We start from the raw sequence: 27,867 nt of genomic DNA, 5'->3' as shown, positions 1-27,867 counted from the left end.
AGTTGAGTGGGGGTGGGAAACAAGGGGCGGTAACTCTGTCAGCTTCTTTACACTACATCCTATTCCCCCCTACGGCACCCTTGCATCAGTCCTTAAAACGGTGCCGTGAGAAGCAGAGTTTGGTCACAGAATAACTGTGCCGTTTAGGTGAAACAGGTTTTTGTTACTTTTGTCGCAAAATGGGGCGTTGGAGGATACCAGTGGAACTTCTGTCCCTGTTGTTGCTTTGGACATGCGTCTCGGCTTTCAACCTGGACACGGAAAATGTCATTAGTAAATCCGGAGAGCCAGACAGCCTGTTCGGATTTTCTCTGGCCATGCATCGGCAGCTAAATCCCGACAAAAGACAGTGAGTCTTATGTTAATGATTTTGTCTCATAAAGCATAGATATTTTACTAATTTGCATTTCTGGGTGTAGTATGCGTGTCCTTGGGTGCAGGTTGTTCCATGCCGCAAGTTTTTGGTGGAAGTTACTTGTGTGTGACGTTTACTGTAGGGGACAAAAATGATCAGAAATGGTAGTTGCCACCTCTTACTCCTCAGGAGTCAGGTGTGGTTAGTTAATCATTTCTCTTGCACTTCTCTGTGCACTTCGCTTGCATGATCTCTATGTAGACCACTGGTCCTGAGTGGAAGCTTTTATCTCCTTATGTACTTTCCTCCCGTGTATTGTTATCCACATTCCGGGGTCACCCAGTGAGCCTAAAAAAGTCTGCTGTCCGTACAAGACAATGCCTCGGATTGTTATTCAGTGCGCAGAGGGCAGCTTTGAATCAGGTTAGTCAATGGCTGCGGCGACTTAATGCTCTTAAGGGCGCAGTTTGGAGAGGGAAAGTAAGGTTTCGCAAGAAAGGGCATAACAGGCAAAATGGGAACAGTCTCCAGATCAGCAGTAAGGGTATAAGGGTATCCTTATAAGGGAAGTTAAAACGGTATATCAAAAAACAATAAACATACATGTTGAACATACAAACATGTTTATTGGAGTCAGGCATCAGAGTCGTGTTTCAGTGGAACAAATTGCATGCCAGTGAGAGTTGGTTCCCCCGAGAGACACTATTAGTCTGGTGTTTTTAAGTTTCGCTGGCGTCGGGGCACATAAAAGTGGCACACCGTAGAGATCTAGTTCGTTAATATTCCACCTCTGGTCTTCCACCTGCTTGCGCTAATTGACCCTGGCGTGGGTCATGAACGACAGAACCAGCGGGTGCAGTCGACCCGTCGCGCTGGCTTCTGTGTAAATGGCTTAAGTTTGCGGTCTCCTCATAACGGTCCCGGCTTAACTAAGAGCACGTGTACTCAGAATGAGATATGAGCACAGTAAATAGCATATATTGGTATTTTAAAATGTTACAGTTTATATTAACACGGTGTCTTAGTAATAGCCCAAACCACATACGAATGAGTTTAATGTCCTCAAATACACCAAATACTGGAGGTGAATCCACAGTGCAAAACAGGAATGTGTGAAAACTGTGGGCAGTGGCTCAGTCCAGATTTACTGCACATAATTTGTGTGTGTGTGAGTGTGTGAGAGAGAGAGAGAGTGAGAGAGAGAGAGAGTGTATGTGTGTTCATTTTTGTGCAGCTCCTTGGGAATGTGTAAATGCAATGGTAGTTGGCTGGGGCGTGAAATTGTGTGTGGCTGTGTGTGTGTGTGTGTGTGTGTGTGTGTGTGTGTGTGTGTGGATGTGTGTGTGTGTGTGTGTGTGTGGGTGTGTGTGTATGTGTGTGTTCAGTGGTCCCTCCCTAGTGTATCCATAAAGGATCCCACTCTGGCCAGTGAATCCCAGGAGAAAAGACCAGATCAGCAGGAGATATTTGACCAGAACATTCATGCATGGTCGGGTACTTTGTCACAGCTACACAGGGGGCAAGCAGAGGTTGTGGAAATGTGTGGAACTAATTCCTGCTATTAACGGTGCTTTAAAAGCCATTTGCTCTCTTCCCTTGTCTTATGGTTTTCATGAAGCTCACTCGAATGGAAAATGGTCAATTTAACAACGTAGGCTCATCGTTTTCACATGATTCTCAGTATCAAAGATGTAAAGATGTGTGTGTGTGTGTGTGTGTGTGTGTGTGTGTGTGTGTGTGTGTGTGTGTGTGTGTCTGTGTGTGTGTGAGAGAGAGAGAGAGAGAGAGAGAGAGAGGCAAAGAGAAAGATGACTCATGTCTTCGGCCACACCTTAAAGGCGAGGCTCACTGACTGATGTTTAAACACCACATGTTACTGTATGAGAAATGCCTTCAGGTGTGTTTAGTGTGAGTGTGACTGGGTGATTCACATACCTGCAGGCCAGGGCAGGGCAAGTCGTGTGTCTGTGTTTAGGTGTCTGTGTGTGTGTGTGTGTGTGTGTGTGTGCTTGTTGAAGTGAAGTGGGGGGCATGAGTTTGTAGCATTCCACAGTCTTTCTTGGCTGGAGTTAAAGTGTTGGTTTTATTCAGCAGACGTTTGTGTGGTTGCCAGTAGTGTGTGTGTGTGTGTGTGTGTGAGAGAGAGAGAGTGTGAGAGAGAGAGAGTGAGAGAAAGAGAGAGCTGGTTTGAGCCAGTTTCAGCATGTTGCTCTGGCATGCCCCCTCAGTCCAACTCTAAATAGTCAACGACTCTGTTAAGACCTGATCACCATGATTTTAGCCAGATTGTGTACGTGTGTGTGTGTGTGTGTGTGTGTGTGTGTGTGTGTGTGTGTGTGTGTGTGTGTGTGTGTGTGTGTGTGTCTGTGTTTGTGTGTCTGTGTGTGTGTGTGTGTGTGTGTGTGTGTGTGTGTGTGTGTGTGTGTGTGTGTGTGTGTGTGTGTGTGTGTGTGTGTGTGTGTGCATGTAAACATAAGGTATTAGGCCCTCCAGCAAAGACACACACAAATAGAGAAACAAACACAGTTAAAGTGAAGACACACAAGGCCACCCTCACACTAGTTGACAGAGATCCAACCTGACACTTACCCTGCCACTTTGACTTGTATTCAGTGATTTACCTGCAAATATCTCTCAGGTGGGAGAGAATGACTCGTAATCCTGGCAACCAGAATGTTTATAAGGGGAAAGTTCCAGAACTCTTTTGGCTTTGCAGGGGGATGGGGTGGGTGTTAGAAGCTGGTGAGAGAATGAAAAAAATTAGAGAACAGACAGAATAGAAGAGAAGGAGAGGTCGAGAGAAAATCTGCTTTCGAGCAACACACATACACACACACACACACACACACACACACACACACACACACACACACACACACACACACACACCTGTCGGATCACACGTTCTCTCCCGCACACAGTCCTTTTTCTTCCCCACTTGGCTGCTGGTCAGAACATTTAAGACTGTTTACCTCTGAGTGTTCCTTCAGTGTTGGTCTTATGTGTGTGCAGGGTCTTGGGAAACACGGTCAAAAACCCTCACAGGATACATTATATGCCCTCTCTTTAGACTATGTGGGTTAGGCATGCCTGAGAACATCAAAGAGCATCAAAGTCCTATCAACTCACACAGAGAGATCATAAATCTTTTCACACAGCCGGGCAGGCATATCGTAGGCTTGAGTGCCAGAAGCACACATCAAAAACCTTGGCTTGATCTTTTGGTTTTGACACTTTCCTACCCAGACTCATCCAAGCGCTCTCATACCTTGCATTGGCCAGGTAGCAGCACGGTCTCTCTGGAATGGTGAAGTTCTATTGTTAGGTTCACATGTTATCCTCCTGCTCTCTATGCCTCGTTGGCACAGATAGTGCAGAACCTCAGCAGTCAGAGGTGAAGAAAGGAGTACACAGTAACTATCCTTAAAACGGATTTAGTTTCGCTCGTCAAATGCGGAGTCCTCCAGTGTGTGTCACATTTTGTGACTGTGGTAGAGGTGTGTAGTTGTCAGTAATTTTAAGTGCACTCTCTTACCTTTGGCTTAAGTTGTAGCCAAGGACTTTACAGCTCTGTGTGATAGCATGAACAAATACAACAGTACACAGTAGAAAGAAACGGAGTAAAGGTGAAAGAGTACCAGTGAAGTAGTGAAGGAGTAGCAGTGAAGTAGAGGGCTACATTGTAAGCTATTGCTTTCTCTAAGGGGGATTTAGGCCCTGGGCTCTGTAAAGCACCTTAAGACAATTGTATTTTTTTGGAGCTATATAAATACAATTTAATTGAATTGAATAAGTCGTGGAAGAATTTCCTATTTTGAAAGCGCAGACCACACCTTTAGCTGATTAGAGTTTAAGTTCGGTTTACGGAGTTGGCTGCTCTGGGCTAGGAAGTATGGGTGGAGATGTTGCAGTAAAAGTACCTGGTCTGTGAGAGATAAGGGAAAGTGACGTCTACCATGAGGACACAAGGAGGTAAATGTATGAACTGGTGTTTCTCTCTGGAGCTGCAGATATGGAAAAAAACATTCACTCTAGTGGGGGGCAGGAGTTCACACGTCTGTTGCCCCATGCAATGTAAATAATGTCATTTGTAAGGAGTGCTGACACATGCTGTTGTCACTCGCCCCGCGCCTCTCCATAGCTTAAATACTTGTGTGCAATCCACATGTCACGTAATGCTGAGACCCAGTCTGCTGAGACCCAGTCTGCCTGACAGATTTCTCCCCTGCTCAGCCAACGTTTTTTTTGTGACACCAAGTTATTCCAGAAAGAACTTTAATGATGGCCATGGGGTGGGTAGTGTTCCTGTCTTGGTGTGTGTGTGTGTGTGTGTGTGTGTGTGTGTGTGTGTGTGTGTGTGTGTGTGTGTGTGTGTGTGTGTGTGTGTGTGTGTGTGTGTGTGTGTGTGTGTGTGTGTGTGTGTGTGCGTGTAAGAAAGAGAGAGAGAGAGAGAGATAGTGTGTGTGTGTGTGTGTGTGTGTGTGCGTGTGTGTGTGTTTGTTTGTTTGTGTATTCAAGCATCTGTCTCCCTCACTGATGAAACATCTGTAGTCCTTGTGTGTTTTTGTAGGCACTCAATGAGTGCATTTTCACATAGTGTGTATTTGTGTTTTTGTGCGTTTGTCTTTCTGCATGTGTTTTCTGCCAAGACAATCAGCTTATGCCCTACACAGCTTTTCCTCAGGGTAGGGCTTGATGTTTCCTCTGGATACGTTCAATCATAATAAACGCTAATTAAACACCAGTGTTATTCTGAAGCCACACCGGTGCACTGCCAACACCCAAAACACCAGTTCCTCCGAGAACTTACACCCTGACCCATATCCCACCTTACAGTGGGGTGGAGGGGGCTGTTGGTAAGGAGCTGGCCCCTCTTCCTTCCTCCGATTCTGCAGCATTCCTGTCTGAGGCTTGAAGCCCAACCAGCAACTGGATCATTTCATCTGTACAAAAGCTCACCGAAGGACCATCATCTCTGAATGGTTCTTGTCTGAAATGACAGCAGTTCCCATTTCATGAGCGTACTCTAGTATATGTTTACAGAAATGTAGAGCTTGTCCACATGAGGGTTCTGCAGATAACTTGACCCCACCCCTCAATCAGCAGTTTGGCCATCATAAGGAACCTTGAAGTAGTCCCTGTTCATAATGTCGCATTGAGGAGACAGTAACGGACATCCACAACAACTTCACAGCCAAAACTTCATAGCCACAACTTCACAGCCACTCCAAGCGTCTGCTTACTGGTGGATCACCTTGCAGGGGGCAGTTGCCCTGACATCTGCTCTGTCTGCTCTGTAATGAAATCGGAGTTTAGTTGTTGTGCTCAGGGCAATGCATGTCTGTAGTGGTTGTCCGTACAAAGTGACCTGACCTGTTCCAGCGGTAATGTAATGGATTTGTATTGAACAGATGTCCCAATGAAATGCATACTGTAAAGCTCACCAGATGGCCCAGATGAAGACACTGTATGGTCTCATAAACTGCAGATTCTTCTCTCATTCTTTGAATGTAAATTGAAATGTAAGGAACAGCTAGGGGTGTTGTAGCCATTTCAGACCATTTCAATATGAGGCTTCCGTTTGAAAACCAAATCATACATTTGGTTTGCGATTTTTTTTTTTTCCTTCTTTAAAGTATTAGTATTAGTATTAGTACAAACATGATATGGAGGTGAAGAGGGTTACCCTATCAAGTGATGTAATGCAGTATGTCTTTGAAATGGTATACCTGAGTATTTAGCTGGATCAAAGGTCATAGATGAGGGCTTGGGTTTTCAGTTGCCATGGTGAAACTGGCTGTAGGAGGAATTTTCTCCCTCAAGCCACTGAACTACTGAACCAGCGCTGACCTTGGTTGTGAAAGAAAAGGCCCACACCGTGCTATGACAGCTAACTTTGTGTCTAAACATGTGTGTGTTTGTGCATATTTGAGTGCGTGTGTGTGTGAGAGTGACTGTGTGTGTGTGTGTGTCTGTACCATGTACCCGCAATAGTTTAGAACTGCAAGCCTTGAAGGAATGAACCACATCTGGATTCATAACTCAGGAACATACGTAAGTCAGTAACGTAAACCATGACCCTGGTAAATTAGCATGCAGTGTGCTTCTGCTGAACCCACATGCTGCCTGCTAACTCCCATTGGGAATCATGAACTGCAGCCATATCAACTGATATTATGACACCTACTTCAATTGTGTGCCTTGTTGTATAACTGGTGAGGTTTGAAGTTGAGGAGCCCTGTTCAGTGCATTAGCTGGTACTTACATTTCTATTGTGCCGTTGGTATTGTTGGTGTCAGCTGAGGTGATTTTGTGATTTTCTCACAGGTGTCTAGTACTGCAGTTCTCCGTGACTATGCCATGGATCGTTACACATCACCAGACCCCCTGGTGTCATGTTTTCGTAGTATAACCTTAGGCAAGGAACCACCATATGTCATTGTTGATAGCAAGCTGTTGCTTTTCTCAAAGCTGCTCTCTCTCGCTCAAATTGAAATATGCTGTATTGTATGCCTTGCAATAGCGCCATAAATATATATGTATATATATATACATACATGTATATAGACACACACACACACACACACACACACACACACACACACATATAAAATAGTGGTCAGCAGGCTACTTACACATATGCAAATACAGACATACATAACAGACAAGATTGGGTGGGGACAAGAGGTTTCTCTGTCTCCCTCCCCATTCCCCTCGTTTCATTCTTCCTATTCCTATCTTTGCCACTATTATCAAAATGTTCAGTACCTCTATAATTAGTTAATTTAATGATAACGGTAAAGTGATTTGTAGTATAACTTCAACACCCCACTCCTTATAACTACTTTGAATTCTAAAAGTTTCAAAGTGTAAGTCAGTGGGTGCCTGTCTGTGAAGACTAAGGTATGGCAAGTCTTCTGTGAATCAGCCCTGTTTGTACATGCCTCTGTTTCTGTCTTGCTGTGCCTCAATTTGGTCATTACTTGAACTGAGCTCACTTCATCTAGGGATGCTGATGGATGCTGAATGTTGCGAAATTACCGTTTAAAGCAGCAGTAACAAGTTTTGGTCTAAAACTAGCGAGCTAACTGCCTAAAATAAAAAACCATGCAAGCACCAGCAAAAGCCCTGTTGACTTTGATAAAAGCTTGCCAACCTGCTGACTGGTGTCCTCTGGCAATGTCACGCTGTGAAAGTTTTCTTACATTTTTGTGGGTGACACACAGAACTACATAATGCACAGCCTGGATGGCTAGTGGGAACTGACATGACATATCAAAATGAATTTCAAGATGATCCCAAAAACTAGTTGCCAACAGACATACCTCAAAAAGTGGCAAATTGTTGCATAGTGTTGCTTTAACTGCATGGGATTTTACATTGAGGACCTCTGTGTAAGCCTGTAGTGGGATATGGGTGTCATGGGTGGGGGACTGTGGGTGGGTCCATGGAAAAATGAGCAATTGAGTCTTAACCGGATCAACTGTCCAACAACAATTATACATGGAATGTCCCTGTCTCTCTCTCTCTCTCTCTCGCTCTCTCTCTCTTGCTCTCTCTCTCTCGCTCTCTCTCTCTTGCTCTCTCTCTCTTGCTCTCTCTCTCTCTCTCTCTCTCTATCTCTTGCCATCTTTACATCCCTGGTTGGATGTAGGGTAGTAGTAGAATACACCCTCTACCAACAAACTGACTGACAATTTTTAACTGGTGCTCTAGACTAATTTGACTAACACTGATACAAATGAAAGGTTTTTTGTCTGAAAGTGTGAAAAAAAAAGTCAAAAAGTGTCTCCTCTCTCTCTATCTGAGTCCACTCACGTGCTTCGGAACATGTTATCTGACTTTCTGTCCTCATTTCATTTTTTTATACACCTTGACTGTGTCTCTCATTTCATTACATACAGTACATACCTCAGTCTGTCCTTTTGCCATATGATCCGTCCCCACTGGACCAGGGTGAGACAGTGAGAAAGAAAGAGAAAGAAAGATTTGAAAGAAGGGCCATCTATAAGGGGCGTGACCGCCTGTGCACATAACTTAATCAACATCAAATCATGTGGTTGGGTTTTTTCTGTCCTTTTTGTTCTCTGTCCCCCTCTCTTTCTCTCTCTCTCTCTCTCTCTCTCTTCTCTCTCTCTCCCTCTCTTTCCTGAAACCAACTCTAAACATAGAACATGGAACAGAAGTGGTATTGTCTCCAGAAGGTGACCCAGGAATGTTGCAGTAACAAGCTATAGGAGCTGGACAGCCATTTCATTTGTTTCTCTCAATCTCTCATCTGTTCTCTATCTCTCTATCCTATCTCAATCTGTTTTCAAAGTGGAAAATGAAACAGAACCTGTGTATGACAGTGTTACTTTCTCAAAAATAGTGACATTGGTGACGTTCTGCATTTGTCCCGTTATTCATCTCACGCAAGAAATACTGAAACATCCTCTTTTCCTCTGTGAAGCATCTTAACACTGTGAAAGATTTGAGCACCACGCTTTAAGTTCTAGCTCCTGATATGTCACAGTTCCATGGAAATATTTACTCTGTCCCGATTTGAAGTCTCGCAGCTGTTGAATGTCTCAGTACCGTCGTCAGTCATGGCCTCTGGGCACTCTGCACACAAACAGACTTCTGACTGGAGCGAGTTGCACAGAAGATGCACCAGTGAATAAGAGTTATTGTTCTTGCTCTTTCTTTCTCTCTTTCTTTCTCTCTCTCTTTCTTTCTTTCACTCTCTCACTACCCCCCTCCGGCTCTGACCTCTCTGAAAATCATTCTTCCCTTCAGAAGATGCTTATCTTGACAAGGGCTTTGCAGTGGTGGATTTGATGTTTGGAGTGTTATAAAGCAGAGCATTTTGGAAAGAGCAGTCAGATCAGCCATACCCTACTCCTGTAAAGGTTTACATCCGTGCAAAATGTAAAGGATTTCTGACTTAAAAACTACCACAGATGTATGTATCATCATCATCGATCATTTTCTTCAAGACGAGGTTTGAATATAGGTTGATTCCACCAATTACAAGTTCTGGTACTGATATGTCCCTGGATATAATGTGTGGCCAAAGACATGTTGACAGCATGCCAGCACTCTCATCCCTCACTCACAGCAAGAGCAGAAGTGATAAATAGACGCTTTCCCCTTGTTAGCCAGAGATCAATGGTGGGGTTACCACAAAGCCCACTGGGAGGAGCCCTGGAGGAACAGTGGGATAGGATGAGTGTGGGGGTGGAGGACAGGATTCGTCTGCTTTTGTTGCAGGAAATTACAGAAAGGACTACAAATAGGTGGTCTAATCCTACATATCACATGATTATGGCTTTTCACAGTAGTCCTTCACACATGAATTAAAGCAGAGGAAGTATAATTTTGAGTGTAGTCTTGACTCAGGGTCTTAAATTGGATATAGAGACTTTGTCATCACACATTTGAAACATATTGTTTGACAGAAGGCCACTTCAGTGCAGTATTGATTATTGGTGATATCGGTTATAGATGTTATTTATTATTGGTGATTGGTTAGTGTCTGAATGGATTTGGAATTACCTTCAGTGGATGCTTGTCAGGTTATTATGCATCCGTCTTTCAGGGACGTGCACAGGAATTTTGAAGGGCCATTGCTCTGCCCCGGAAAAAAGGGGCAACACGTTCATTTTTGTAACCGCCACCGCCACGCCCCCTGGACGCATATTCTGCCTATATCACTTGAAACTGTGAAATTGTCAGGGTCGATCTCTAACCGCCACCGCCACGCCCCCTCCCACTGGATGCATATTCTGCCTATATCACTTGAAACTCTGAAATTGTCAGGGTCGATCACTAACCCCCGCCGCCACGCCCCTCCCCCCGCGCACATATTCCGTGATTATTTTATCTAGGCCTACATGAAGTTCTGCAGCCGTAATACTATTTAAAAAAAAATATATATTTCGTTAGGAGGGGCAACTTCAGTCGAGGAGGGCAAACGGGCAGTTGCCCGAGCAACCTTAGCCCCCTCCTGTGCACGTCCCTGCCATCTTTCATATTCACTGACTGTATGACACTGTACTCAGAAGCTTTTAAACTGAACCCTGTGATGAATGAAGGTATTAAGACCCCCCCCTCTGTCGTGTGTGTGTGTTGTGTGTATGTGTATGCACGTCTGCTTTATGGAGATGAGGTGTAATTGACTGTTGGATCAATATGGCCTGGCAAATAAATTAGCCGCACACACAGACACAGACTTAGACACACACACACACACACACACACACACACACACACACACACACAGACAGACAGACACACAGACACACATACGCATACACACACACACACACAATTTGTTGACTACTTGGAGGCCCATTCTCAAGCCAAATGTTAATTAAATTAAATGAATACTTGGAGAGTAAATTGGAGGTTGGAATCCAAAACCATAACCTAATAGGCCATGACACAGGGATTGGACCCAGAAATGACACTGGCAAGTGAAAGATATATCATTCATGTCTTAAGAAATTCAATGTAATTTTACTTCATTGTTTTTCTGTGGAAATTGAACCACAGTACACACCAACCTCAACACACTTAATGTGAGCATAACTTAGCTGTCTGAAGTGAAAAACAAATAAGCTTGATTTGAGTTTGAGATTTTACAGTAAATCCCTATAAAAGTGCTGAAGACTTCTTTTGTTGTCTGCCATTGAATCATGGGTAATGTAGTTGGCAGGCACCCTTCTGTTTGAGCCTGTTTGGCCTTGGCCTCTCTGAAGAAAGAAGTAGTGTTTTTAATGTGTGTGAAGTGTTTTAGGCGCACGTTATCGCTGAGCCAGCCAATCAGAGGAGAAGAAAATAATTCTTTGAGTTTGGATAGTCGGGTGAAACCAGAGCTACTGGGCCCTGCAGTTAGAGTCTAGGGAGTTTGGGTTTCTTTCTTCTCCTCTCCCTCTTTTTTTTTTTTTTTCGCTCACTCATTCACTTGCTCTGTTTTTTATTCTCTCTCTGTTGTCCAGGGAAGAAAGGATTCCCATCCTTCTTTTCATTCCAGACTGGATGAAAAGCATGAATGCATGCTCTGTCCACATGTGTCCACACAGTGTAACCTGACCTTAGGCCTTTGAAGTGTGTGTGTGTGTGTGTGTGTGAGTGAGTGAGTGAATGTGTTTATGTGTGTGTTTCAGTGTACAGGCAGTGGAAATGTCATGTTAAAGGATTGTTGAAAGTGATGGACATTTATTGTACAGTGCTGTTTGAATTATCATACAGAATTGTTTTAATATAAAAACAAATCCCCCCCCCCTCTTGTCTTCAGTCTGCTGGTTGGAGCTCCTCGGGCTATAGGTTTGGGAACGCAGGCATCTTCAAACACTGGGGGCATCTATACTTGTGACATCAACGACCCCGCTTCGGCTTGTACCAGGGTGCAGTTTGATGACAAAGGTGAACACCTTGAAAAGACCCTACGCATATACACACACACACACACACACACACACACACACACACACACACACACACACACACACACATGCACTCATGTATGAACCTTTTGGATGTTGCATCTAATTATATTATAATTATGTTTACAGTGGACAAAAAATCTGAAAGCAAAGAGAACCAGTGGTTGGGGGTAGTTGTACAGAGCCAAGGTCCCGGAGGGAAGGTTCTGGTAAGTATGACATAGTCATATGCGTGTCCTGAATTGTACACATTATATGTGTGTACATAGGGTGGGGTCGGGGCTTGAGTGTGTGTCAAAAGTTTGTGTTTGTGCCATAAACTGTAATATGGACTGGTTTGTCACTTGTCACTTGTCAACTTGTCACTAAGTTGTGTGTCTTTCTCTTGGGTCTATACTCTCTCTTGGGTCTTCTCTCTTCCCTCTTTTTGTCCTCTTGTTTCTCCTCCCTCAGACTTGCGCTCATCGTTATCAGCAGCGGCTGTTCGTGGGCTCCAGGCAGGAGGCTCGTGACATCACGGGCCGCTGCTACGTGCTCTCCCAGGACCTGACCATCGATCCGGATCGGGACGGGGAGGGCGGCGAGTGGAAGTTCTGCAGCGGGCGTCAACGAGGCCACGAGCGCTTCGGGTCCTGTCAGCAGGGTCTATCGGCCACCTTCACCAAGGACTACCACTACCTGATCTTTGGAGCACCCGGAGCTTACAACTGGAAAGGTAAGGAGAGGACAGGGGTTGATGATGTCACTTTGAGGAGTACAATCACAAATACATTTTGGTTTTTTTAAACGATTCTTTACTGAATTTAGGTAAACATAAACAATGTTCTTGCAATTACAATAAAATGAGAACAAAGACAAGACAAAAGTGTTGGATAAAAGCGTCTGCTAAATACTTAAATCAGAACTATAACAGGATGTAAGTGCCAACAGTAGTAACCCAATATGTGATTAGAATGTTGCTAACTGAAGGTTTCATTTGATAATGTAGTAATGAACTCAAGGGACTGTTTTCAAATGGTAGTCAATGTACATTTTAAATCTACACGGTTTAAAAACTGAAAAATCACTCCTGAAAGTGTTAATTTCCATATTCTGTGTTTTCTAAAAATGAGTGAATAGAGTGAAGCACTGAGATATACATTATAATTACCTATTACAAGCAATAACAATGGCTATGCCTTATATAAATCTCCTATAGATTTCCCCCATAGGTCATTTTAGATCATTTTAGCCTTAGATAATGACTCCATTGCCCTGGTACATCCATCCATTTACCTCAGTCCCATATAGTCCTATCATCACTGTGTTGCCTGCTAGATCAGGTGGCATCACCCTTTATTGTTTTACATTTTGTGTTGGGTTGAATGAACATAGTCTTCATGTTATGATTTCAAATTCACATAAAAAAAATCATTCATTTCGTTCTTTTGTGCTTTTTTTTGTCTCTTCCCCATCCCTGCCTATGTTCCTCTTCTGTGTATGTGTCTCTCTTTTCCGTTTGCTACTCATACACATTCCACAACCTCTTCCACTCCTCCTCTTCATTTCTCTCCCTTTTTCCATCAATTGCCATCACCACTCCATCACCCCCATCCATCTCTCCTCTTCCCCTTCTTTCTCTTCTACTCTCCTTTCCCTGCATCCTTCCTCCTTCCTTTTCTTCTTACTTCCCTTCACCCCCATCCTCTCTTCATCCCTTCATCCGTGCCCTGCAGGCATAGTAAGAGTGGAACAGAAGAATGACACACTGGCAGATATGGGCATTTACAGTGATGGCCCCTATGAGGTGGGCGATGAGAATCGCCAGGATGAAAACTTGGTGCCAGTTCCTGCCAACAGTTACCTTGGTAGGTCGATGCCCTATGAAACGAAACCAGGCCCGGTCCTTTCTAACTCAGGGCAGTTACTGTCTAATCCCAGACAGGTTCTACTCTTAGTCCTGTCCTGGATTATGTGTCAGGGAGGTTCAATCCAGACATCCTGGCCTATTTGGGATAGATGCTAATGTGACTCAAATGGAAAGTCTGTACAATCTGTCCTTCTCTATGTGTGTGTGATTCTATGTGTGTTTGTGTGTGTGTGTGTGTGTGCGCGCACATGTGTGTTTAGGCGTGCTGTTCATGGCAAGTGTGTCCAGTGACTCCTCTGATCAGTTTGTATATGAGTCACTTCCTCCTCAGGTTGGGATGAAGAATAACACTGATTTGAAGGCCAATAGCTACTTAGGTTTGTCCAGGTCTATGGATGTTTGCACAGTCATTCACATTCATTTGGTCATTGTGAATAAGTTGTACCATCTCATTTGACCAATTTTTTGTTGTGTATATTGATATTTTTAATGTGTGAATTCACATTTGTTTTAATTCACTCTTACAAAGACATCAACATTGATAATAAGCTAAACATCTCACATACCAGTCCTTTCTGCATGGAGAATGCTTTGTTCTCAAAAAGGTGGCTTGTTTTTTCAAAGGTGAAAACCCAGTTTTAACAGTAAAGTGAATAGCCTAAGGGTTTCCAAAACCCTGTACTGGAGGTTATTCAATGTTATGGGTCAACATGCATCTTCTTTTTGTAGAAACTGTGATTCATTTTCACTATCAAATGCTGAGGACATCCCAGACCCCATTAGTTGGCCTATCAGAAATTCCTGACTTATCCTACCGAGGTTCTTGTTCCATTGTACTCACAAATCTTGTAATTTAAGCATACAAAGTTCTACAACCAGGTCATATGGTATTACCTGATATCAACTGGACAGTGACCAGGACAGTAGCAAAAATAGTTGACAATATGTTCATGTGTTCAGGAGTTTCTGATGGCCCGTCATAAAACATCAGATGTGTTCATGTTCCTGCATGCAAGCTCACATTTGGTTGGTCACGATCAGATTTGGAACTTGATCTAATTGGATGGATGGGTTTTTGGGGGTTGTGGGCAGGCTTCTCCCTCGACTCTGGGAAGGCCCTCACCAAGAAAGGCCAGCTGACTGTGGTCGCTGGAGCGCCGCGAGCCAATCACAGTGGAGCAGTGGTATTTCTGAAGATCGAGCAGGACACCTCCATGATGTCCCCAGAATACATCCTGGAGGGGGAGGGACTCGCCTCGTCCTTCGGCTACGACCTGGCAGTCCTTGATCTCAATGCCGATGGGTACGTATGTCCAAAACCATCAGAGGCACAGAAGTGTAGAATTGTAGGAGAAATATCCAAGTAGTCCAAGCAAACCAACAAAGCACAGTTTTCTAACATGTAACATTACAGACTTCACATGACTATGGTTTTAAGCTACATCATTGTGAATGTTTTCTATTTACCCACCAGATTTCTTTCTTCATTGTTCAGTGAACACATTTGTTTTTCTTCCCACAATTTGTGTCTCCTCGTGTCCCGTTGGTCTTGTGTCAGGTGGCAGGATGTTGTTGTCGGGGCACCCCAGTTTTTCATGAAAGATGGCGATGTTGGTGGAGCCATCTACGTCTACATCAACAAGAAAGGAGTGTGGAAGAATGTCAAGCCTATCCGAATTGATGGGACAAAAGACTCCATGTTTGGCCTGTCGGTGGAAAACATTGGGGATGTGAACCTTGACACCTATGAAGGTTTGCAGTTGCTTCTTTCTCTCTTATGCGTCTGACCTTTCCCTCATTAGTTAAAGCAACACTATGCAACAATTTGACACTTTTTGAGGTATGGTTTTATAGGCAACTCGTTTTGGTACCATCCTCAAATTCATTGTGATAGCATATATTCATGTGAAGGACAGATAAATACCTATGTCTTTCCCACTAGCCATCCAGGATATGCACTATGTAGTTCTGTGTTACAGGCTAAAATACCCTGCAAAAATGGAAGAAAAGCTTTGATAGCCAGCTAATCTGCCAAAAGATACCAGTTGGTCTGATGGCAAGCCTTTATCAGGGCCAACTGGGCTGTTGGTGGTGTTTGCAAGGTTTTTGCATGTCTTTTAGGTAGTTCGCTTGCTAGTTTTAGAACAGAACTACTTATTGCTGCTTTAAGGTTAGGGTACACTATGGAATTTCTGTCAAGATGTTGCAGTAGGATAATTCATACAGATATGAATCAATAATGACTCACGTAGACCAGCTACTAAACTACATCCTGGTAACTCATGCCAATTCTGCTGGTGTTAGCTTCTACATAGAATTTTGCTTTCATTGTGCAAGATGATGTAATTTTCAGGGAACATCGCTGAGTCTCATGTTGATGCAGGAAGAGTGTATAACCAGAGTGAGGGGTCCCGTTCGGATAGTCTTTTTTGCCTAAGAAGGTTCCTAACTGAGTGAAATGACCCAGAAGTATAAGTGGCAGCCATGATAAGAGCTTTTCGTACTTGTTGGTACCTTCTTTAGCATAGGGTACATTGGACCATCCTTTATGAAAGGAAAGGAGATAGAACCCCTCCATAATTGCTTGCGGCAGCAACAACAACCTGATCAACAACCGATCAAAGTGACCCAAGTCAATAACATCTGCCTTCGCATAATTTCTAGCCGAGTGGAAGTGCAATCGGATTCTCTTAGCACCGCAGTTGTGTTTTCTTAAGTCCTTATGAATTCTACTTCACATCTTTCCTTGACCTCATGACGTTTTCCATCGAGGTCAGAAAAAGTGGTTCAGAAAAGACGATAGGACGAACTATCTGACCGTAGCCCCAATTTCACTCCCCACTAAATGGTTTGGGGTGACACTTAATATGACGGACCTTCCAGGTGAACTCGCAGATGGAGTGGAAGTGTGGGGAGAGGGTCTAGGTGGTTGTTTTAGAAAGGCCCTGAATCTACTTTATTTTGTGGTAGATGTGGCAGTTGGGGCACCTTATGATGATGATGGCGCAGGGAAGGTGTTCATCTATCATGGAGCTGCCGAAGGCATCAAGGTTAAACCAGCACAGGTCAGTATCACACTCATTTCCCCACTTTGTTTTTTACTTCTTCATTCCCCTTCATTCAAGTTTTCTAATATATAAACTGAAACCACAGTTGATAAGAATATCTAGATATATGGTTGATATCTTGCAATAAATCCTTGTTTAAAGTGGCATTATGAAGGAATTGTACTTCAGGGTTAGGGTAAGGATTAGCAGTTTTACCTTAAAATAACAGCTTAAAAAAAATTGGGGCGCTGCAATGACGTTTAATATGGAGAATCGCCTCTGTGGCATTGCCATACCAGGGTCCGTAGGCATATTACTGCGTTATGTAGGATTGCATGAAGCCGCCCGGTTACGGTGCACGGTGGCTCAGTTGCTTGCACTGCTTGCACTGCCGCCTCACAGCAAGAAGGTCATGGGTTCGATTCCTGCATGGGGCGCTGTTGGCTCTGGGGGGCAGGTCCTCCCCAGAGTGCACAGTGCTCAGGTGGGCTATCTCCTGGGTCTTTCTGTGTGGAGTTTGCATGTTCTTCCCGTGTTCACAAGGGGTTTCCTCCACTAAGGACCCCAACAGAAAAAACATGCAAAATATCAGAACACATGTTCATCCCTGACCAAAGATGGACAGTTCACTTCACTTGGTCCCCGGGCGCTACAAGCTGCCCACTGCTCCTGGGGGGTCCTTGAGGAAGGACGGTCCAGGATGGGAAAAAGCAGAAATTAAATTCACCGCGACCTCAGGCCTACCTGCGTGTGTGTGTGTGTGTGTGTCCTGTGTGGCCTCCATATATGCACGTGTGTGTTCCAGTGTGTCGTGTGTGCCATTAAAAACCTGACAAAGGTCTTAATTATGTTACTACTGTCTGCCGAACTAGTAAGTAGCTTATTTGCTGTCTTGCTTTGTCTTGTGTTGCACTTTCTTGATGTTTGACTGTGTTAGGAAAGTTGTTGACTCAGTAGTTTGTCAGTGTCAAAGTAAGCAAATTTCAAGAGGTTTCGCTAGGTTTAGCCGCTAGCATCTCGTTAGCGATGAGCAATTCCTACATAATGCCACTTTAAGTTATACTTCTTGGACATGTTTGACTTGTTTAAGAGGGATTGATCAATACCAATGTGTAGTAGAGCACATCACCTTCTCATTCACAGCCGTTATTTTCCATTTAATTCTAACTCATGCATTTTTTTGAGGGAAACTGACCAAGTTGTCAGGTCTCAGTAATGTTGCCAATGATGTCAAAAATCTCTAACCAGTTCTTGTCCTGCCTGATCCCAGGTTCTGAGTGGAAAGAGCGGTCGTGCCAAGCTGTTTGGATACTCCCTAGCAGGAAACATGGACCTGGACCTCAACTTCTATCCTGATGTGGCCGTTGGCTCCCTGTCTGACTCAGTGTACATCTACAGGTGAGTACCTGTGATCTGAGCCAATGCCATTTTCTCAATGCCAATTTCCCTCACAGATGCAGTAAAGTAGACTACACTGCAGAGTTGAAGGAAGATTTTCTCCTTAGCTCTCAATCTTTCTTTCCTTCTCTCTCTCATTCTCTGTCTCTCTAACTCTCTCACTCTCACTGCCTCTCTTCGCTCTGCCTCCTGTGAATTTCCCTTATCTTTTTTAACCAGGGCACGGCCAGTCATCAATCTGGAGAAGACTGTGAAGACATCACCAAAGGAACTTGACTTGACAAAGAAGAACTGTGAAGGCAGCATATGGTGAGCTGATAAGAGACCGCTTAATTGACGACGGCATAACCGTTATATGATGGTTTTATTAAATTATTAGTTTAAGCCATAAATAATTCACTTAAAGGTGGTGTCCGTCATTCTAATCCAATACACTTTTCTGCCAATTGCACCTCTCAGTCCTCTAGCTGTCCATTCAGTTTGTGCTCTCAAAAGAAAAACCCCTCTGGTAATTGTACGCAGCCCTGGCTCTGTAAATGGGAAACAAACATAGTGACTCGGACCAAGTCATACACAATTCACACCAATCAACATGTTGCAAATATCAAATATCAACGACCTTTCTCCAAAATCACGGGTTTTACCTTTAAATAAGTATTTGTGATTACATTATAACAACACTAGAATTTGTGACGGATCGGTAGTTCTGTATTCAATAAATAGATGTGAACATTCTTTGCACGTTTCGTTCATGTGGTCAGATCCATACCTAATGAAAAAACGATTTCCTATCCCTTCACAGTCTAGAGGTGGAAGCCTGCTTCACGTACACAGCGAATCCAAAAACCCTCAATCCTAAAATAAGTAGGTAAAACCGACACTGTCCTGTATAACTGCTGCACACTGTGTCTGAGCCCAAGTGCAATCCAGCTGCCTCTCTGCTTCTCTGTCTCTCTGCCTCTCTGTCTCTCTGCCTGTCTGCTTCTCTCTCTCTGTCTCTCTGCTTATCTGTCTGTCTGCTCCTCTGTCTCTCTGCTTCTCTGCCTCTCTGCTTCTCTGCCTCTCTGCTTCTCTGTCTCTCCACATCCCTTCTTTGTCCTCCTCCCTCCCTCTCTTCCATTCAGAATTAAAATTCAAAGTTGCTTAATAAGCATGAATGTGTAGATATAGTGATGCTTGGATTCAGAATGATATAACAATATGACATCAGTACTTAATATAATCTAACAATATAACATCAGTACTTCATATAATCTAACAATATAACATCAGTTCTTAATGTTAATCCCCACCCTTCTCTCCCTCGCTATCTCCTCTCCTCACGCTCTCTTCTCCCCTCTCGCTCTCTCCTTCTCTCCCTCTCTTTCTCTCAGTGGTGAAGTACATGTTCCAGACGGAGATGGAACGCAGGAAGCAGAGTCTTCCTAGCCGAGTGACATTCTCCACACGCTCACCAACGGACCATGAGAGCGAGAGCACAGGAACCTTTGAACTGCTTGGTCAGAACAAGCAGCATTGCATCAAGAACCAACTCAAACTAAAGGTACCTTAATCAGAACCGTTGCAGTAATGCAATCAAATTGGCAACTCGGTTTCCAGAACTGATAGCACAACCTGTAACTGAGCTGGTACTAGAAGCTGATATTTCTGTAGGAGATCTCATTCCCATGAGATGAGATGAGATGCTGATGAGATCTCACACTGCATTACTCTCAGCTTTGATCCCAGTCCAGTCATTAGTCAGGCCATTGCTGCAACAGAGAATGAGCTGTGGCTGTTTTGTGAACCTCCGTGTCCTTAGGACAACATTAAGGACAAGCTGAGAGGGATTCCCATCGAGGTGTCTGTGGAGATCCAAGAAGGCAAGCGCAACCGCAGGGCCCTTAAGGGTCTCGCCCCTATCCTGGATTCCAACCAACCAACCAGCGTTCTCACCGAGGTAAAAAGCATCACCAACTGGCCAATCAGACAGTAGTGTTATTGATGTTAGGAAGGGACATATTCTGCATACTTTTTGTGTTGACCTGGATGGACGCTATTGGAGAGTAAACCGTCTTGATTCTCTGCGTGTCCATGCAGGTGAGTTTCGTGAAGGAGGGCTGTGGTACTGACAACCTCTGCCAGAGTAACCTGGATATCAAGTATCAGTTCTGCTCACGAGAACCAAACAAAGACATCTTCAAACCCCTACCAAGGTGAGTATGTCATCTGACACACGAGGAGATGTATGGTCTTCCCAAGATGATTGAATGCAGCTGTTAGTTGTGATGAGAGGTGAGATGATGGAGGCTATTCATGGTCGGATTGCTATAACTACTGATTAGGGAGAAATGTATGTTCATGTTTATCTTATATCTGCACTCACATACAGTCAAGAGCATTTGATTGTTTATCAGCTTGCCCTTATATGAAAATCCAGATCAGTTTTGATATTAAGGTCCTATGTTAAAGGGCTTAAATTAGAACCAGTTCTAAGTAGAATAGTTTAGCATGTCAATAGAAGGGCCATCCCTAGTGTGAGGGTCATCCCTAGCAACCACACTTAATACCTCCTGCTCGTCTCCCGTTTGCAGCCATGAAAATGTTCAGCAGATCTCGCTCAGCAACCAGAAGGAAATCGCGTTGGAGGTCACAGTGACTAACAAGGGTGGAGATGACGCCTATGAGGCAGCGCTGATCGCTTCATTCCCCAGTACCCTCTCGTACTCTGCCTGGCGTGTCCTAAATGCAGTAAGTCTTTAAAACACCACAGATATTAAGACATTCTGGTAACCCACCCACCCAAACCCCAGCTCAAGCTGGTGACCCATAACTGAGTAGTTCAGGAGTACATTTGTTTTTATTTTCTCTGTGAATTCATATCTATGATGAACATCTTTTGACTGATCTCCTCTGATTGGGCGGTTTCCTCTATTGCAGGATAAGCAGGTGAACTGTGCAGCCAATCAGAATGGATCACAGGTTGAGTGTGAGCTGGGTAATCCTTTTAAGAAAGACTCAGAGGTATGCTAGTGGTTAATCATTGAACATCATTGAGATACACACACACACACACACACACAACCACACATTTTTGTGAATGAATTCTGAACAATTCATTTGAATTGTTTTGTAGTCAACCTTCACTCATCCTTATAAACACTTTTTTCCTTGTTGCCTATACTGTATATAGAGCACAGTAATCCTTGAATCTGTGCACTGAGTATAAGGCAAACATAATAACAGTAACTGAAGTACCCTACTAAATCAAACTTTTCCATTTGTATCCAGGTGACCTTCTATATCATTCTAAGCACCGGTGGCATCTCTTTAAATACCACAGAGGTAGAAATCGACCTGAAGCTGAAGACGTACGTACCCATCAGACCACTGGCTTATTTGAACTCAAGGCCTCAGTGGGGTTGTTAATGTATAATGCAGTGTGTGTTTAACAGAGATCATGTTCATGGAGGTTCATTTACAGTGTGGTTATCTCTTATTGTCATCAGTTTAAGCCTCTGTTACTGTGAACACTACAGATCTTTGCAGGTCTTTGCATTTCAAACAGCTTCATCCAAATTGGAGAGCATCATGGAACTGCAGGACACCATACTGTGTGCACCACTTTCATTGACTGATGTTGTTTACCCATCAGTGAACGATTTGGAAAATACGAGTAAAGCATGAGAAAAGTGTGAGAAATCTAATTTTCTTTCTTTCTTTCCTTTTTTCTTTCTTTCTCTCTCTCCCTCTCTCTCTTGTACACAGGACAAGCATGCAGCAGGGCCAAAGTCAGGTGAAGGCCAGGGCAGATGTGGCCATAGAGTTGCTGCTCTCAGTCATTGGGTAAGACCTTTCACCTCTGCATTCTGAATGTATAAACTCAAACATGCTTCACACAAAACAGCTGTTTTGGAATTCATTCAGCTGTTTCTTTTATTATCTTACTCCTTTGTACCTCTTCTCTAGGGGCTTTTGTGGTCATTTATCACGCGTGTGTGCACATTTCTGTAAAGTTCTGTGACTTTCTTAGTTAGTCATTCAAACAGGCTGCAACTGGCTTTCCTAGGTCAGTCTCACAGATATGACCTCAGGAGTTGTCTGTCTAAGGTTAATGACCTCACGAATGCTAATGCTAATGTTTATGCTCTTATCATCCTCCCAGCGTGGCAAAGCCCTCCCAGGTCTACTTCAGCGGAGATATCAAAGGAGAGAGTGCCATGAAGCATGAGGAAGAGGTTGGCGGCATGATCGAATACGAATTTCGGGTAAAACATCTGGATGTTCTTGTTACCACACATCTTCCCCCTGGTCCCGGCACTCAACAAAAACATAAGAGGCTCATTTTGATCACATTCTCTGTTTCATGAATAGGATTGTCACATTGCTATTACAACTGTACCTGAGCCTCACATAGCTCTATGTCTACCAGAGGATGCCACTGTTGTTTAAAACCATGAATATTTCTACTGACTGTGTCTCTGGTGTACCTGAGCCTCACATAGCTCTATGTCGACCAGAGGATGCCACTGTTGTTTTAAAACCATGATTCTCTACTGACTGTGATATTGGTGTATCTATGTCGACCAGAGGATGCCACTGTTGTTTTAAAACCATGATTCTCTACTGACTGTGATTTTGGTGTATCTATGTCGACCAGAGGATGGCACTGTTGTTTAAAACCATGAATCTCTACTGACTGTGTCTCGGGCCTATCAGATAATCAACCTGGGAAAACCTCTGCAGTCATACGGGACCGCCGCTCTGACCATCAATTGGCCCAAGCACAACGACCAGGGCCATTACATCCTCTACTTGATGAGCGTGACCTCCACCGGCCTGGAGAGGCACGCCTGCTCCAATGTAGACGAGGTCAACCCACTCGGACTGAAAGAGGTGAGCGGTGTACATATATACAGTACACGCACACACACACACACACACACACACACACACACACACACACACACACACACACAGAAATATATGTATATATACGTATGTATGTATATATCTATATATAAACAGAAATACATGCAACAGCTACACAGAAACTCAGGAATACAGACTCATACATATCAACACATTCCAAAAGGAAGGGTACACACGTACAGTATACGGTTGCACTTAGAAGCACACACACACTCATAGTCACACAGTGGGGATTGCATTTGCTTATTAGACAAAAGTGATGTGTGTGAATGTCTTTGGAAACTTAAACTGAAAGGCGACTGTCACAAAATCAAATGAAATCAGGGTTTTTGAGAAACTATAATCATGTGAATCACATGTGCCACAGCAGGATAATGGTAAGATTGTCCATGTCTCTAAATCCTACCTTGGATCTGTGGTTAGGAGTTTTGCCTATCCAAAATCATAGCAGAGGTTTGACCCTGAGGGTCCAGTGATGTAGACCAGTGATGTATTCCATCACTGAAGATGGCATTGAATAGCAGTGTGTACAGATCTCTTTATTTCTAGACTTCCTCTCTGGCTTTCCATCCATTCACGTATGTGTCAAACATCCTCATGCTCTCCTCTAGGCTCCAACCAGGGGCAAACGTGAAATCGCCAGTCCGAGAACCACAGAGGAAGGCACCATCTCGCTCCTTACAGACAAGAGGAAAAACAAAACTCTGGTGAGAATCGCTCTTCGCTTATCCATTACACGTATGTGTATGCGGGACATTTAAACATAGATACAAATACAGATACAGATTTTGGGGTATTTCACAATGGGTAGGCCTATGTTTCTGTGTCTGTCATGTTGTCTGTGTTACATTCATAATACTTATTTTCCCTATTTGTTCTTCTTCAGTCTTGTGACGGTGAAGCTAAATGCATTACCATCAAGTGCCCCCTGCAGGGGATGAAGAGTAATGCAGTCATTAAACTTAGAGCTCGACTATGGAACAGCACGTTCCTGGAGGTGAGAGAATGAGAGTGACTGCCAGAGAGAGAGAGAGAGAGAGAGAGAGAGAGAGAGAGACTGACTGTATCATTCTAATGTTAGAGTTAATGTATCATTAAATGGTTTAATATGGTTGAGAGAACCATTAAGGAATCATATGAGGGTCTGAATGAATGTGTGAAAGGGTTGGTGTATTAAGAAGTGTGTTAACAAAGGTGTTGTTTTTTCCCCCCGTTCTGGTAGTACTACGCCACACAAAATTACCTGAATGTCCTGGTGAAAGCGAAACTCAGTCTGGATGGCAAGGCCTCAAACATTCAACTGAAGGACGCTGATGCAACAGTATGCATTTCCTCTTATGATTTGAACTGTAGCTAACTTTCAGTACACTGCATTGCTTTTGTGTTTGATAGAGTTTACATACATGTTTCTGTGTGTTCAGTGTTGATTTACTAAGTGTTTAAGCGTGAGAAAGTGTAGATAACAAAATCAGTCTCCCAGAAGATACTATTCATACATGAGAGCATTGTGTGTGTGTGTGTGTGTTTGTTTGTTTGTTTGTGTGTGAGAGACAACAATAGAGAGAGAATAGTCATAGAGAGAGAGAGAGAGAGAGAGAGAGAGAGACTGAACAATAACACTTTTATTGTGGAAGGTCTTAATGACTTGCTGTGCTTTTGCTGTGCAGGCGAGTGTGACCGTGTTCCCTGAGAGGCGGGTGGCGCAGTATGGCGGCCTGCCCTGGTGGATCATCCTGGTGGCCATCCTGCTGGGCCTGCTGCTGCTGGGCCTGCTCATCTTCCTGCTCTGGAAGGTGAGGGAGTACAATGAGACGGTTTCCATGACGTTGCCATAGTTACCATTCCTTCACTGTTGTCCCTGTCACTGGGACTTGGGTAGTCTGGCATGAGAGTGACAGTCCTCTTATGCTCCACTTAAGCTTCCGTAGCTCAAGGTGGTAATAACACCAGTCAAGAATTCCCTGCACTGTATGTTACTCTGGCTGTAAGTGCCTTTATACATTCATACACATTGAGCTAGCTGATTTTAGTAGCTGTATTTCTTGTAGCTCCACCTAAATCCAGCAAATCCATAAGGATGACAGCAAATATTGAGGGGAATTTTTATATTCTGAAACAGCACTACCCAAGTCTGAAGCAGTGTGGCACAGTGGTGTCTTCAAAAGCAACAAAGAGCAAAGATGTATTACAATGATTTCATGTGTGTTGCTCCAAAATAGACACCAGTTATTTGTTTTTAGCCAAGTATTTTGACAGTGTGCCATCTCCATAAATGTGTTGTGTTACAAATTGACCATGATGTTCTTTTCAGTGTGGTTTCTTTGGCAACAAAGACGATGACCCCTCAGAAAAAGAGAAACTGACCTCAGAGGCCTGAGAAGGGCGCCAGAGGGGCAGATATCCCAAAGCGAGAGTGCACTGGGTAACCCATACACACCTCCTGGGCCAGCAAGGGAGTGTGGGCTTTCCGAACTCTCAGTGCTAACGGGTGCTATTGCAATGGCTTCAGTAATAGCTATCGGGCTACTGCTGCCTTGGCTAAGGGGCAGACTGGTGGCAGCTCCCACAGCTTTGTTTTTACTCTGCACAGCATTCAGTAGTGACTTCACAGAGAACAGAGACTCATGTATGGATGAGAGAATGCTGCTTGGAAGAATGAAGTGAATGCTTCTCATACATGGGGCAAACGTTTTCTTGTCAGATCAAAGCTTGATATACTTATTTACAGTAGGTCTTCAATAAGTACTGCTCTGAATGGCCGACACAAACTGCAGCTCCAATGTTCTGATTGGGGGCTTTTCTTTGCAGTGTTTCCAGATCATTCTCTGCACCTGGCTTGGTTTTCTGTGGGCAGCTGGAAGCGGGGTTCTCTTTGGATGGCTTTATTTTTTGTTGTGCTCTTTTATTCTTCCACCTCCTGTCTGCAGGTTCCTCACTCCTCTGAGGTTCTGCACTTCTTCGGCTCTGGTTCTACTGTGTCTGTCATCTTCTGAATTGCAAACATGATAAGAACTGTGCTCTCGGGCCGAGCATGCAGATGTCACTGTGTTTTTTTTCCCCCACTAACTTTGTCCACAACATAGCAAGAAAGCATGTCCATCAGACACAGACACAGACACAGACACAGACACAGACACAGACACAGACACAGACACAGACACAGACACAGACACAGACACAGACACAGACACAGACACAGACACAGACACAGACACAGACACAGACACAGACACAGACACAGACACTTAATGCACTGTTTTGTCCTGTCTCTGCAGTGTGGATTTTTCAAGCGTTCCAAGTACAGTGACAGTGTTCCCAGCTACAACGCGGTGCGGATAAAAAAGGAGGAGCGACAGAACGAGCCGGACACTCCGGAGAAGAAGCAGTGGATGACGACCTGGAATGAGAATGAAAGCTACTCTTAACACTCACTTTTTTTCTGGGAGCTTCCATCGACCGCTTGACTCAGAAATGGCATAATAATTTTGTTGCGCCCCCAGCCCCCAACAATTTTTTACCCCAAATATGTCATTCCCTTGTGCTTGGGAGAGACTGCATTTGCACATTTTGAACTTGTGATTGTGAATTTCAAAACAAAAGAGAAAAAAAAAACCCTTTTTCTTTTCTTTTCTTTTCTTTCTTAAGGGATACTCATAACAGTGCTGCCTTTTTCCTCATCTAACACTTCTCATTTATATGCTCTATGGTAAGAACAAAAGGATATTTAAAAAAAAAAAAAGTGTTATCATTTCTTATGTCTGTAAAAAAATCTATTCTCAGTGGTCCGTTGTGTTTCAAATTTGTCTTGTTTTTTTTCCCAACATTTTTAAAGGTTTGGAGGTGAACATTTGATACATTTTTGTATATATTTGAACCGAACATGTCTTACGTCTGTATGTATTTATTTTCAGCAGGTACCTCTGCTGTGTAGACCAAAGAAAGAACTCTCTGAAAGATTGTCCTCAAAAGAAAGTTTTTTTAGCATAAAAGACTGTTTTTTATTGAATGTAAATATATTTTGGATGTTGAATGCCTTATGTTTAATACTCCAGTTTTTTGTATACTATGCAGTTACCTTAGCAGAAGACCAATTCAGAAATTCCCTACTACCACTAGTGTCGCGATGGACTGTCAGTATTTTGGATGTAGTATTAACTTTGGAGGGTCACAGACCTAGGATCCTACCCTTTAACGATCTCAAAAGCACCTGTGTGCTTTTCTACACTACCTAATGGCACAGAGAGGACACCATAGACGAAACCACAAAGATTAATTCCAGATTTTGCCATCAGATAAGGACTTGAGCCATGCTTTCCCATGGAAACTATCACCAAGGTGCTCTCCTGTTTGCTTCTCTTTTATATCTCCTAATCAATCTCCTTTAAAATGTCCTTATACCGCACCTTACTTGTACCTGGATAATTGACCTAGAATTAGGTACTAAGCGTGATGTAGTGTCCAGCTGACCATTTCAGTCTTCACTGTGGATAAATTCCACCATACCCCAACTTAGGTACAGATATTATATCAAAACAACTAACATTTGTCAGGTCTCGTTACATAGGCCACTGGGGATTCGCGTGTACAGATGTGCATGGGGGTGAAGGCGTTTGAGTTGTTCAACCAAAGTAAAGGGAAAACTGACCTAAGTAATATTCCATGGTGGAAAGTGGAGTGTGTAAAACTGAAGAGACACTAAGCAAACACACACACACAGACACACACAAACACACAAAAAAAACCACATTACTTTGCCCACATTACTCTGTCTTTTCTGAAGTTGGAGTTAATTTCATTGCTTTCATTTTTTGTTTATCTGTCGAATAAAGAGGAAGGAGTTTTCTGGAGGCTTTAAGTGTTGTGCAATATTCTTACACG

General features: G+C 43.5%; 1 protein-coding gene across 2 annotated transcripts; it reads left to right on the top strand.

Annotated features, from left to right (window-relative positions):
- Window positions 1-27,836, top strand: LOC105911792 (integrin alpha-6-like). 2 transcript variants are annotated; one of them, XM_031558762.2, is made up of 26 exons: window positions 1-349; window positions 11,637-11,764; window positions 11,914-11,993; window positions 12,238-12,499; window positions 13,500-13,631; window positions 14,726-14,936; window positions 15,192-15,385; window positions 16,604-16,698; window positions 17,951-18,078; window positions 18,298-18,387; window positions 18,881-18,942; window positions 19,452-19,621; window positions 19,880-20,017; window positions 20,158-20,273; window positions 20,652-20,808; window positions 20,998-21,081; window positions 21,349-21,428; window positions 21,826-21,903; window positions 22,223-22,325; window positions 22,777-22,953; window positions 23,601-23,696; window positions 23,876-23,986; window positions 24,212-24,310; window positions 24,657-24,782; window positions 25,301-25,411; window positions 26,265-26,384. In XM_031558762.2, the coding sequence occupies exons 1-25, from the start codon at window positions 180-182 to the stop codon at window positions 25,364-25,366; spliced, it is 3,153 nt and encodes a 1,050-aa protein (XP_031414622.1). In that variant the 5' UTR covers window positions 1-179; the 3' UTR covers window positions 25,367-25,411; window positions 26,265-26,384. The 2 variants fall into 2 exon arrangements, with proteins under 2 accessions (XP_031414622.1, XP_012696082.2); XM_012840628.3 differs by lacking the exon at window positions 25,301-25,411 and having other exon boundaries at window positions 26,265-27,836.
- The last annotated feature ends 31 nt before the right edge of the window (window positions 27,837-27,867 follow it).

Source organism: Clupea harengus, chromosome 21 (assembly GCF_900700415.2).
Source record: "Clupea harengus chromosome 21, Ch_v2.0.2, whole genome shotgun sequence".
Classification (NCBI taxonomy): Eukaryota; Metazoa; Chordata; class Actinopteri; order Clupeiformes; family Clupeidae; genus Clupea; species Clupea harengus.
This window is presented reverse-complemented; position numbering and strand designations above follow the sequence as displayed.